Source organism: Pongo abelii, chromosome 6, assembly GCF_028885655.2.
Source record: "Pongo abelii isolate AG06213 chromosome 6, NHGRI_mPonAbe1-v2.0_pri, whole genome shotgun sequence".
Classification (NCBI taxonomy): Eukaryota; Metazoa; Chordata; class Mammalia; order Primates; family Hominidae; genus Pongo; species Pongo abelii.
The window spans coordinates 49,894,105-49,906,348 of NC_071991.2; the positions used below are offsets into that span (position 1 = coordinate 49,894,105).

At 36.9% G+C, this 12,244-nt stretch overlaps 1 protein-coding gene across 8 annotated transcripts in view; it reads left to right on the forward strand.

The window, feature by feature from the left end:
• Positions 1 to 12,244, forward strand: part of LOC100462595 (protein C-mannosyl-transferase DPY19L1) — a 118,286-nt gene that overhangs the window by 16,412 nt on the left and 89,630 nt on the right. For 7 of the 8 annotated variants that reach the window (XR_008526949.2, XR_008526950.2, XR_010140848.1 and 4 more), the window contains exons 2-5: positions 4,609 to 4,633; positions 5,239 to 5,326; positions 9,313 to 9,450; positions 11,567 to 11,687. Coding sequence is in view for 4 of the 8 variants with exons in the window: in XM_024249607.2 (XP_024105375.1) it covers positions 4,609 to 4,633; positions 5,239 to 5,326; positions 9,313 to 9,450; positions 11,567 to 11,687 (372 nt within the window). In the remaining 4 variants the exon portion in view is untranslated. Of the gene's footprint in view, positions 1 to 3,811; positions 3,890 to 4,608; positions 4,634 to 5,238; positions 5,327 to 9,312; positions 9,451 to 11,566; positions 11,688 to 12,244 lie in introns of those variants that run through there. The other variant, XM_054559327.2, reaches the window with a different exon arrangement.

Here is a 12,244-nt window from a genome sequence, read left to right on the forward strand (position 1 = left end):
CAGGACGGCGTCTAGGAAGGGCCCTGGCTTGGGGTAACCAGGAGGGGAAGGGGTAAGAGCAGGTGGGGCCCGGGTGCTTGGAGGATGGTTTGTTCAGTGTCTTCGTCCTTTCCTCCTGCCCTGCTCTCTGCCGGCCAGACATGGGGGCCTGGGGTGGGAGAACTCCCCTCCCCACTTGCCCAGGACACTAGATTTGCTGGGAAGAACGATGGCTTCCAGGGAGTTGGGGCAGGAAGGAAACGGCCACAGGGAGCAGGCCGGCTGGGGACAGGGAAACCTCTCCGAGGGGAGTGTCCGTCCTGCCCCCAGCACCAAGGCGTCCAGGACCGGGACCTGGGACTCGTGCCCCACTGCGAGAGGGCAGAGAGCTGGCTGCCTGTAGACCAGGTGTCTAATCTGCACAAAGTAAGTGGGGGCTCCATTGGTGAAAAAGGATGACACATGTGTGTGTGTGTGTGTGTGTGTGTGTGTGTGTGTGTATCAAAATATATTCGATTGAGGTTATTAGGACATGATTTTGGATTATTTCATTCCTCCCCTTAATTATATCAAGCTTTATGCATTAATTCAGCAAACACTTGAGCGTGCTCAGCTTTGTGCTAATAAGTACTGTAGTAAAGTTTGGTAAACGTTGTTTCTACCTTCAGGGAGTTACAATCTGTTTTGTTTAAACAAGAGTCTAGTAACAGGAGAGGAATAATTTTCAGTAGAGTCCTCTCAAATCCCGTAAGACTGAAAATTGATACAATGTGTCATATAGTCTGGTGAAAATTTTCTTTAATCAGAAAGAGTTAATGCAGCATCCTGGAGAGTCTAATTTAGCTTTAGATTGTAGGTAATTTTTGTGCTTCAGCAAAATTATGAACCTTACAAAATTCTCAGCCATAAGGATTGTGATTTTTTGAATTAGATTACATAGCAAACCTTTCCTTGAACACCTTTTTCTTATAGAATAGGTCTGGATTTTTTAAAAATATATTTTATGTTCTGATTTTTTAAAATGCCATATTTATCTTGGTTCCTTAGAATGTAAAAAAATGGCATATGTGTTTAAGTGGAAATAAATGGATTATCAATTTTGTTACACTCAAAAACGTCGATAATCACTGGAATAAACTTAGAGAAAATCATTTAAAATATTATTTTCTGTAGGCAGGAAGGCAAGAAAAGCTCTTTAGGGGTGCCTTCAGAAGTTTTTGTCATTTTCCGTTTTTATTCTTAAATTATATGCTCACAACTCAGTATTTGCTTTACTGGGACTTTCATGTTCAAGTGACATACATATGTGTAAAGTATTTCAATTTTTAAGTAAAATATATCTTCAAATTTTATATAAAATTAATAGCCTCTATAAAATATACTTCCTATATCAACAGATGAATTGCAGCATTTTTTTCTTTTATATTTAAGATTAAAAAAGTAAGAAGGAGGGGAGAGTAGGAATACTTTAGGGTAAGTAGGCCTAGGCTTTTGTTTCATCTGTTCCATCCTCTTTCTACAACAGCCATGCAGTGCAGGGCAGAATTCCTGAGTCCAGCCTCCCTTACTGCGTTTAGCTGGTGTGCATTCTTACGCAAGTTACTCAGCTACTCTGTGCCTCAGCTTCTAGTCTGTATACTGTGGAAATATTTGTACATATGACATAAGGTAGTTGTGAGGATTTATCTGGCTAGTACTAGCAAAGTACTTACAAAGTGTTGGGTGTGTAATAAGCATTCAAGTGTTAGCTCCATTGTTCTCATCATTATTGTTACTAAGTTGAAATGAAAAAAGGAATTCAAAACATTGGGCAGATGATGAATGGACCCTGGAGACTGTGAAAGAATGTCAGGAACTCCAAGTGTTGTCCTTGTGTATTGTCTAAAAGGCACCAGAGGCCTCTTGCATCTCCCGTCCTTATTCTGAGAAAGCAAGGTATTTTAAGGACATAGAGGGATGATGACCTGATAAATCCTAGTTAGCACTCCAGAATTGTGAAGGTCAAAGGCCAACTTAATGGCATAATAGGAAATGCATTGCTGTTAAAGTCAGCAGAAGTCAAGAATGCCCCCTTTGGAAGGCAGCTATGCTCACCACTATACCACCAACGCCAAGAGTGCCCCCATTTACCAGAATTGTTTAGTAATATTCTAGAAGTTTATTGTTTTTGTCAGGAAGAAGAAACTAATAGTAAAATTATAAAACAGGAACAAAATTATTATATGTAAATAATATTGTTTAAAATGAAGAATTAGGGCCGGGTGTGGTGGCTCATGCCTGTAATCCCAGCACTTTGGGAGGCTGAGGCGGGCAGATCACCTGAGGTCAGAAGTTTGAGACAAGCCTGGCCAACATGACGAAACCTTATCTCTACTGAAAATACAAAAATTAGCCAGGCGTGGTGGCATGTACCTGTAATCCCAGCTACTCGGGAGGCTGAGACAGGAGAATCGCTTGAAACCAGGAGGCGGAGGTTGCAGTGAGCCAAGATCACGCCACTGCACTCCAGCCTGGGTGACAGAGCAAGACTCCTTCTCAAAAATAAAATAAAATGCAATAAAATGGAGAATTGAAGGTAAGTTTAAAAAACTATATGAATTAACAGTTTAGTAAATGAACCAAAAATAAATACATTGCAAAATAAATACTCTTCAAAAATAAATGCCTTAACAATATCCAATAACGTATAATAAAAAACATTTTATGAATATTAGCAGGAAAAAAATGTTTAATTCCCAGGAGAAACTTCATAAGAAATGCATATGTTAACAATACCTGTAGAATTTTTCTCAAGGACTATCGAAAAACAGTTTGAACAATTGAAGGTATATGTTGTGTATATATACACATACCTATATATACAACATAGGTATATACCCACACCACATTTATGGATATGAAGGCTCTATATTGTAAACATGTAAATTCTTCCCAAATTAATTTTATAAGTGAAAATCCAATTATAACCTCAGAGTGGTTACCAAAGTAGAAGCATGGCAAGTCTTCAGTATGATAAAAGTTGCATTTACATTCAATGGGAGAAAAATAATTTATTCAGAAAATGATAGTTGAATCATTGTGAAAATAAAGACCAAATTTTATTATGTTAGGATTATTATTATTTTTTTCTTTAGAGACAGGGTCTTGTTGTGTCATCCAGGCTAGAGTACGGTGGTGTGATCATAGCTCACTGCAACCTCAACCTCTTGGGCTCAATTGATCCTCCCAGCTCAGCCTTCCTGAGTAGCTGGGACAATAGGCTCGTGCTTTGTAAAGACCGGATCTTGCTGTGTTACCCAGCCTAGATTTAAACTCCTGTCCTCAGCTGATCCCCCTACTTCCTCCAGCCGAGTAGCTGGGATTATAGTCATGAGCCTGGCAGATAAAGTTTTTAAAGACAGAAACTAAAAGGAAGCAAATGGTAGATTTGTTAATAAGAAAAAAAACTAAAATTTCAAAAGATCAATATATCTTATTAAAAAAAGTCAAATGACAAACTAAGTTAGATATTTGTAACTTCAATTTTCTAGAAGTAACCATTCGTATTTCCAAGGCAAAATGGATTTTTAAATGAAAAAATATAACTGACTTTAAGAATAAAACAATAAGATCTGATCTATTTGGTTTTCATTTTTCTTTCATTCTCTTCCCCCCTCCTCTCTTCTTCCTTCTTTCTTCTTCCTTCTCCTCCTCTTCTTCCTTCTTCTTTCTTTTTCCTTCTTCTTCCTCCTACTTCTTCTTTTTCTCTTTCTTTCTTTCTTTTTTTTTTGAGAAACAGAGTCTCAGTATGTTGCCCAGGCTAGAGTGCAGTGGCTGTTAACAGTCACAGTCATAGCACACTGCTGCAGCCTTGAATTCCTGGGCTCAAGAGATGATGCTGCCTCTGCTTCCCCAGTAATGGATACTACAGGCATGTGCCATTGTACCTGACTTGGGTTTCATTTCTAAGAGTATTTTCATAGTTTGATTCCTTAGTTAAGAGGTATTTAATCAGAAGCCTGCCATCAGCTGTATCTTGTGAGATAAGAAAATTGAATGGTGTTTTCCAGGTTCATCTTAGTATGTTCTTTCTGCTTGGACAGATAGCAAGGTATTGATTCTCATATGAGACTGATTTTATTACTAGCTTGTTTTCTCTCTTTTAACTTTTCTTCTCCTTTACTCATTTCATTTTAAATTTGTTTAAAAACACGGGTTAAGATTTGTCATAAAATTTCAGGCCTTGCAGCAATATATCAGAAGTGGTAGTTCCCTTTTTTCTCCCACCCCCAATCCTGTACCCCTCAGCCACCATATTTCTTTATTCTAAGTTATCCTTACCTGTTGATTCCATTCCTCTCTCAGTTCTATTAGCAATAGTTTCCATCTAATGGTTTCTGTCTATTAGCGGATATTAGGCCCTCATATGTTTTGTTGAATGAGTGAGTGAATAAAAATGGTGGCTCTATGCTTAATTCCCTTATGAGCCAGTCAATCACAATTTTAAACATAGTCCTGGGACTTTTTTGAAGAGCCAGTATTCTTTTTTACACATTTCAATATTTGAGATGCTTTATCTTTGAAATGGCTTTTCTGTAAGGTGAACATGTTTATGCTAAAATTCTAATTTAAATTTCTTTTTTCTTACAGCTGTTTTTGCAGCAGTGTTGCACTGGTAAGATTGTTTTTTTCTCCTATGGTATTTTATGCAGACATTTATAACTTGCTAAAGCTATTTCCCACACATTTAAAGGAATAATTTCAGTATGAACAGTATGAATATATATTACATGTAACACAATAGTCTGAAAAACTAGTTTAATTGATAAATCAGGGTCAGAATAATATAATTGTTTAATAAAAAAGAGATTCATTATTAAAGAGGCTATATTTGAGACTCCACTCAACATTAATATGTTCATGGTGAGAGAAAGATTAATTTATTTAATCTTCTAGATAGAAATATGAATTTCATTAGATGTTTCTAAAATGGTAACCCAATGACATTTACAGTTTAATCTATACTTTTATTGTACTTCAGTTAAAATATTCTGGTTCATTTTAATTTTAAAATCTAATTTGATGTTTTATAGAGGGAAATTTTAGTATAAATGCAATACCTACTGAGTGGAAAACAAATATAGATACTATTGTATTTGAGTGTTATTACAAAATTATCTGCAAGTTAACTGGTACTTTTATTTTTGCTTTTAGCTTACTTTAAAAAATAATACTTACAGTGTTAAGTTTTAACACTGTTGCTTTGTTTTGTTTTTCCAGGAGCCATATAACACACCTCTTTGAAAATGACCGTCATTTTTCTCACCTCTCAACATTGGAAAGGGAGATGGCTTTTCGCACTGAAATGGTTAGTTTTTGTTTGGGATTTCATGATAGTACTTTAGGAATTTAAAAACATTTAAGATTTTTTATTATGGAAAATTTCAAGATGTTCCAAAGTAGAAAGAGTAGATGCTCCAGCTTCTACAGCTGACAGCCACAGTCAGTTTTCCTTCATCTACACCCCCACTTACTATGTCTTTTAATTTTTTTATTTTTATTTATTAATTTTTTTTTCGAGACGGAGTCTCGCTCGGTCACCCAGGCTGGAGTGCAGTGGCTCCATCTCGGCTCACTGCAAGCTGCACCTCCCAGCTTCACGCCATTCTCCCTCCTCAGCCTCTTGAGTAGCTGGGACTACAGGTGCCTGCCACCATGCCCGGCTAATTTTGTTTTTGTATTTTTAGTAGAGACGGGGTTTCATCGTGTTAGCCAGGATGGTCTCCATCTCCTGACCTCGTGATCTGCCTGCCTTGGCCTCCCAAAGTGTTGGGATTACAGGCGTGAGCCACCGTGCCCGGCCAACTATCTCTTTTTAAAGGGAATCCCAGACATTATATCATTTCATACTTTCTCACTTTCATAAGTGTCTCTAAAGATAAGACTTTGTTTTAACTATGGCACAAAACCATGGCACAAGACATACTGGAAAACATTTAACAATATCCTTAATATAATCAAATAGAAATCAGTATTTAAATGCCCTGTTTGGCACTTTAAAAAAAAAAAACAAAACAACAGTTGATGTGTTTGAATAGGATCCAAACAGTGCCTACACATTGCATTTAGTTGATGTGTATCTTAAGTCTTTTAATATGTGAATTTCTTTACCTGTTTTTGTTTTGTTTTCCTGCTATTTGTTTGTTGAGAAATCCAGCTGATTTGTCCTATAGAATTACCCACAATAATCCGCATTCTTCAATTATGTTCCTGTATCCCAAGTTTCCTGAACATTTATGGATCAGAAGATTTGACTTATTTTCTGGCAAGAATACTTCCTGGGTGGTGCTGTATACTTCTATTGTATCAGGCCAAGAGGCACATCGTATCTGGTTGTCTCACTTTCTGTGATGTTAAGATTGATCACTGGCTTTAGGTATTGTGATGCTGATTCCTCCTATAGCCTAGCCATCAGCCTAGGTTAGTTATTTCATTATCCTTCTCAAACTGTGGTACCTAGTCTGTCATTTTTTTCTTTGCACTTATTAGCTATAATTCTTCTATTAAGAACTTTCACACAATACCTTTTGATTTCTCTCTGAGGTGTATTTCTTAGAGGAAAGACAGAAAGATGCTTTATTCTTTTTTATTTACCAATATTCAGAAAAATGAGTAGCTTCCCTAGCATCTTCTTGTAGTGATCAATGGAGTACCTTCTTTTGGAGTATCATTATGATATGATGGATTTTAACATATTTTGTAAACTTTCCTGTCTTTAGCTATTAAAGCCCTTGCAGCTCTCCTTGTTTGCCCTTGATGTGACCTCACTAGTATCCATGGCTTCCTTACTTTCAGGTACTACAAGACATTTTCTTCTCAGACCTGGCATCAGCCAGTTTTCCCATGAGCCACCATTCCTGTCAGTGGCAGATGTTCATTGCTACTAGATTGGCCATTGTATTTTGGCCTTTTTACTGAACAGAATTAGGCTACAAAAATTTTTTTAAAGAGAAAATAAATCATGAATTTATATTAATTTTTTAAATGGAAACAAGATTAGATTTTTTTTTACTTATTTGATATTAATCTTTTAGTTTGAGAATCTTGGTTTCAAATTATTGATTTGTTAGGAATAAAAGTACCAAAGGTATAATTAAAAATGTGATTACTGAAAAAGAGTTTAAAATTTTCTTGCAGTTTGGTTCTTCACAGGGCAACCCCCAGAATTGGGGCTCAGCCCAGGAGGCCATGTGGGTTCTTGGCTTTGGGCAGGAAGGAATTCAAGAATGCTCCAACAGAGTAAAGTGAAAAGAAGTTTACCTTAAGAAAGTAAAGGGATGAAAGGGTGGCTACTCCACAGGCAGAGCAGCTGTGAGGGCTGCTGGTTGATTGTTTTTAAGGTTATTTCTTCATCATACGCTAAACAAGAGGTGGATTATTCATGAGTATTTTGGTAACAGGGAGGGGAATTCCTCGAACTGAGGGTTCCTCCCTCTTTCAGACCATATAGGGTAACTTCCAGAGGTTGCTATGGCATATGTAAACTGTCATGCTGCTGGTGGGAGTTGTTTCCTTTAGTATGCTAATGTATTATAATGAGCACTAAGGATGACCAGAAATCACTTTAGTTGCCATCTTGGTTTTGGCAGGTTTTGGCTGGCTTCTTTACCGCATTGCTGTATTATCAGCAGGGTCTTTGTGACCTGTAACTTGTCAAACCAGTCCTGCTGAATTCCTGGGCTCCATTTTAACCTTAGGATATAGTCCACTAGGGATATACCGTAAAATTACAGTATCTTAATGTTAGTTGAAATCTTCTTCCAAGTTGATAAATAGTTCATTCCTTTCTTTCATTTTGATTTTGATATTTAGGGATTTTTAAATTTTTGTTTTATAATTAAACATGTGTTTCTAAAATCAAACCTACAAAAGAAGGAAGGTATAGTTTCCTAGGGCTGTCATAAAGAAGTGCAACAAGCTAGGTGGCTTAAAACAGCAGAAATGTATTCTCTCACAGTTCCAGAGACTAGCAGTGGGATGTTAAGGTGTTGATGGGCATCTTGTCTCTGAAGGCTGGAGGGGAGAGTCCTTCCTTGCCTCTTCTCAGCCTCTGGTGGTTGCTGGCCATCCTTGGAATTCCTTGGCATGCTGATGCCTCACCCCAGTCTCTGACCCATCTTCACACGGCCTTTTCCCCTGTATGCCTGTAGATTTGAGGCCAAGTATTCCTCTTTATGTAGGTACATCAGTTGTGTTGGTTTTGGAGTCCACCTTAATCCAGTGTGACCTCATCTTAACTTGATTACGTCTGCAAGAATCCTATTTCCAAATAAGATCAATCCACAGGGTCTGGTGGACATGAAATTTTAGGGGACACTATTCAAATCAGTACACAAGGAAACATAATTTTAAAAATAGTGGTATCAGAGCTAATACATCAGAGTATCAAGACCATTTTTTTCTTTTTCAATAAATTTCTGGGTAGGCATATCACTTTTGTATTTCTGAGTCTTAAACCCAGTTTAAACTTTGGCAGCTACTGGTACTGGCTACCAGGGCAGCTCCAGGGAAAACTGAAGATGCAAATACAAGACGTAGGTCTGTCTTGCCTCATACTGCCACTTAGACTCCCCGTTAGGCTTCTAGTATTTTCTTGCTTTTTTGTCTCACATATTATTTCACCCTTGCTATCTTTCCAAAGTAGTATGCCAAGCTAAAAAACTGTCTCTTTTCTTCAAAATAGGACCACTCCCCACCCTTATCCCCAGTCGCACAGGGTTCTTACCTTATGCTGACTTGATAGGAGGGAAAATAATCTGTAAAATTAGGTGGCACCTGAGTGAAATTCATATGTAATAATACATCAGTGCGTAGCCTTCTCAACACATTTGCATTTTTGCATGTAAATCCGGAGGAAAAATGACTGATAGTGTCATTTTGGGGATTAAAATAAGCAGTTAGAGGAGTATTTTTGGCTTGAGATTTCTTGGTTCATGATAAATTTTAGTTCCATAATAAACCACTCACTCTATTCATAAGATAGCATTTTCTAACAGTGCTATTAGTATGGGTAATAGGATTTTCTAGGTTGAAGTATGCTGAGTCGTATTATTTTTTAAATGCTGAAACTTTTTGAAGCTATTTTGCTTCAGTTATTTCAATTAAGATAAGTATGTGAAAATACATAGTTTTTTCGCAACTTTAGGATTTATCAGTGATCAGAATCCTGTGAAATTCATTGTATTAATAGCTATTACTTAATTGCTTTGTTTTTCAAAAACAGTGTATTTACTTAGAAGTGGCATCATAATTATGTACCTTTTGTTATTTTAATTGAGCATATCCTTATTTCAGGGACTATATTATTCCTATTTCAAGACTATTGTGGAAGCACCCTCATTTTTGAATGGAGTATGGATGATTATGAATGATAAACTGACTGAATACCCCCTTGTCATTAATACATTAAAAAGATTCAATCTTTACCCTGAGGTAAGGTACTTTTTCCAATTGTGATTTTTCACTTTTGTAAAACTTTTTTGTATTAAATGCTGATTCTAAATCTAAGATATAATTCAATATATTAAATTGTATTTAATTTTTTAAAAGAAAATATGTATCTTGTGGAGGAATATGTAAAAAAGATCATTACTGATTTTGAGGAGGGGGCTTTAATTCTGTGGGGAACTGTTGATTTGATTGCATTGTTTAGAAAATACAAAAACTAGATTTGGTGTGGTTGTAGGGATTATACCAAGGGAGTGCTGTTACTTTTACATGTCGTTTGTTAAATGTTTTCTTCCCTTTCCTCATGTAATTGAGTGCACTTTCTTGAGTGGGAGTGGAGGGAAGGTGAGCCCAGTCCAGCAAGTGGAGATGACATTTGGCCTCTCCTTTATCCTCCTTGCAAAACTATAAATTTGTTGATGTGGAACTCTAGTTCAATAGAATATATACTTTAATGATTTTGTCAAAAGGCCTTCCAGATAGATATTGAACTATCCACCAGCAGTGTTTTTGAAACTATTTATTTACCTGCATCTTTGTTAATTGGATAGACAAAGAAATTGGTCATGTGATGTATTTCATTCATTGATTTTATATATATATATATCAGTGTTCTCTATATATGTATATATAACACACATACATATACATATAATGCATTTTTACTTTTAAAAATAATTGCCAATTCATGCCTTTTATCTATATTTCTATTAAAATTTTATAAGTTCATTTATTATATACTGGATATTAATATAATGCTATATAATAAAACATTTTCCCCAGTTATTTGCCCTTTAGCTTTGTGTATGATGTCTTTGTATTTTTTTCTATACAGAAATATATCTATGAATCTTTTTTGTCTTTTATACATACATGTAAAAAACTTCATTTTTATAATCATAATTTTTTTTAATTTACATTTTTAATTTTTCTGGAATTGGTTTTGATGCATAGTGTGGGGCAGGAATCTAAACTTGAATTGTTTTTTGAAAATGGTATTGTGTGTAACCTAACACTGATGAGGTGTCCATCCTCTCTCCACAGATTTGAAGTAAGCTTTTTTCTTTATATGCAAAATTATTATACATACATGCTTGCATGTGTTTCTGGATTTTGTGCTCAGTATTGCCTTAGGTTGAGGTCATGGGAAGTGGACTTTGAGATGGAGATTTGCATGCAGGAAGTAGTTGAGGGAGTGTCCTTCGGGCCAACACCTGAAGGGGGATGAATGAAGCAGAATGAGGCAGGAGGAAGAGGAGAGCTTTGATGCAGTCACTGTGAAGGCCTCATCCAGTCCCTGGGCAGCTCTGGATCTGGGATGGCTTTGCAGAGTTGTCCTGCCTTGACATAAGGGCCCCTAGTATCTTTCCCTATTGACTAGTTGGTCATCGGATGCAGATTGCCCTTGGGTAGGGGATGTCACCTTGAGTGAATTTACTTTCTTCAGCCATGGGCAGTTCCCATGGAGGGACACAGCTTCAAGCTTTCAGGCACCAGTCTTCTAACCAGCTGGAGGAATGAGTGCCTCAGCCCAGAAGAGGAAATCTGGGGTGGCTTGCCACCACTTGTACCATGGTTATATTGATCTGTCTAGCCATTCTTGTGCCAGTGTCACACTATTTTAATTATTAAAAGTGGTAAGACTTAATATCTGTTAAAACATTCCCTTTAATTTTCTTGTTTTCTAGATACATTTTAGACACTTGGAATTTTGACTGGAATTATTTTATGTTTATGAATTAATTTGAGGGAGAATTCATATCTTAAATAATCGGTCTATTCCAGTAGACCCAGTATCTTTTACTTGTGCAAATCTTCTTTTGTGTCTCTTAGTAGAGTTGTAGAGCTTTTGAAAAACATAAATTTAGCACCTTTTTTTGGCCCATATTTTGTCCTTACCCATGGATGAACAATTGAAAACTGACAAGTGAAGAATCTGCCTAGAAGATTCTGAGCCTCGTTTTACTACATTTAAAGGGAGCCAAGTGGATGGTATGGAAAGGGAAAATATGGTAATTGTCAAAGTATCTCAAAAGTATTCTAGTAATGAAAATTGTTTAGTATATTTTCTTAAGATGCCTCCGTATTTTTTTAAAAATAGGTAATTTTGGCCAGCTGGTACCGGATTTATACCAAAATAATGGACTTGATTGGTATTCAAACCAAGATATGTTGGACGGTTACCAGAGGAGAAGGACTCAGTCCTATTGAAAGCTGTGAAGGTAAGTTTCTTTCTGTAATATTGTCCAGTTATCTGTTGTAACATAATAAACTTATCCAGCATAATAAACTTACACTGTAAGCTTAGTGGTATAAACAACACCCATTTTATTATGCATATATAGATTCTGCAAGTCCAGAATTTGGGCAGGCTTTAGCGGGGCTGGTTTATCTCCATGATTTCAGGGACCTCTGCTACTAAGACTCAAATGTCTGAGAAGGCTGGAATTAACTGAGAGGCTGCATTGCTCACATTTTGGCTCCTGGGCGTGGAGGACTGTGAGGCTGAGCTCAACTGGAACTGTCAGCTGGGACACCTACATGTGGCCTTTCGGGGTGACTTGGGCTTTTTGAAAGCAAAGTACCTCAGAGTAGTAGTAAGGCTTTTCCTATGGCAGCTGAAGGCTCCAAGCTGGACCTCTTATGACCTCTTATGACCTAGCCTCAGAAGTCACATAGTGTTGCTTCTGCCATACTCTGTTGAAAGAGTCACAAGCCCAATGAAACTAAAAAATGGGGGCTATAGACCCCATACCTGCAGAGGAGGTGTATCCGTGAA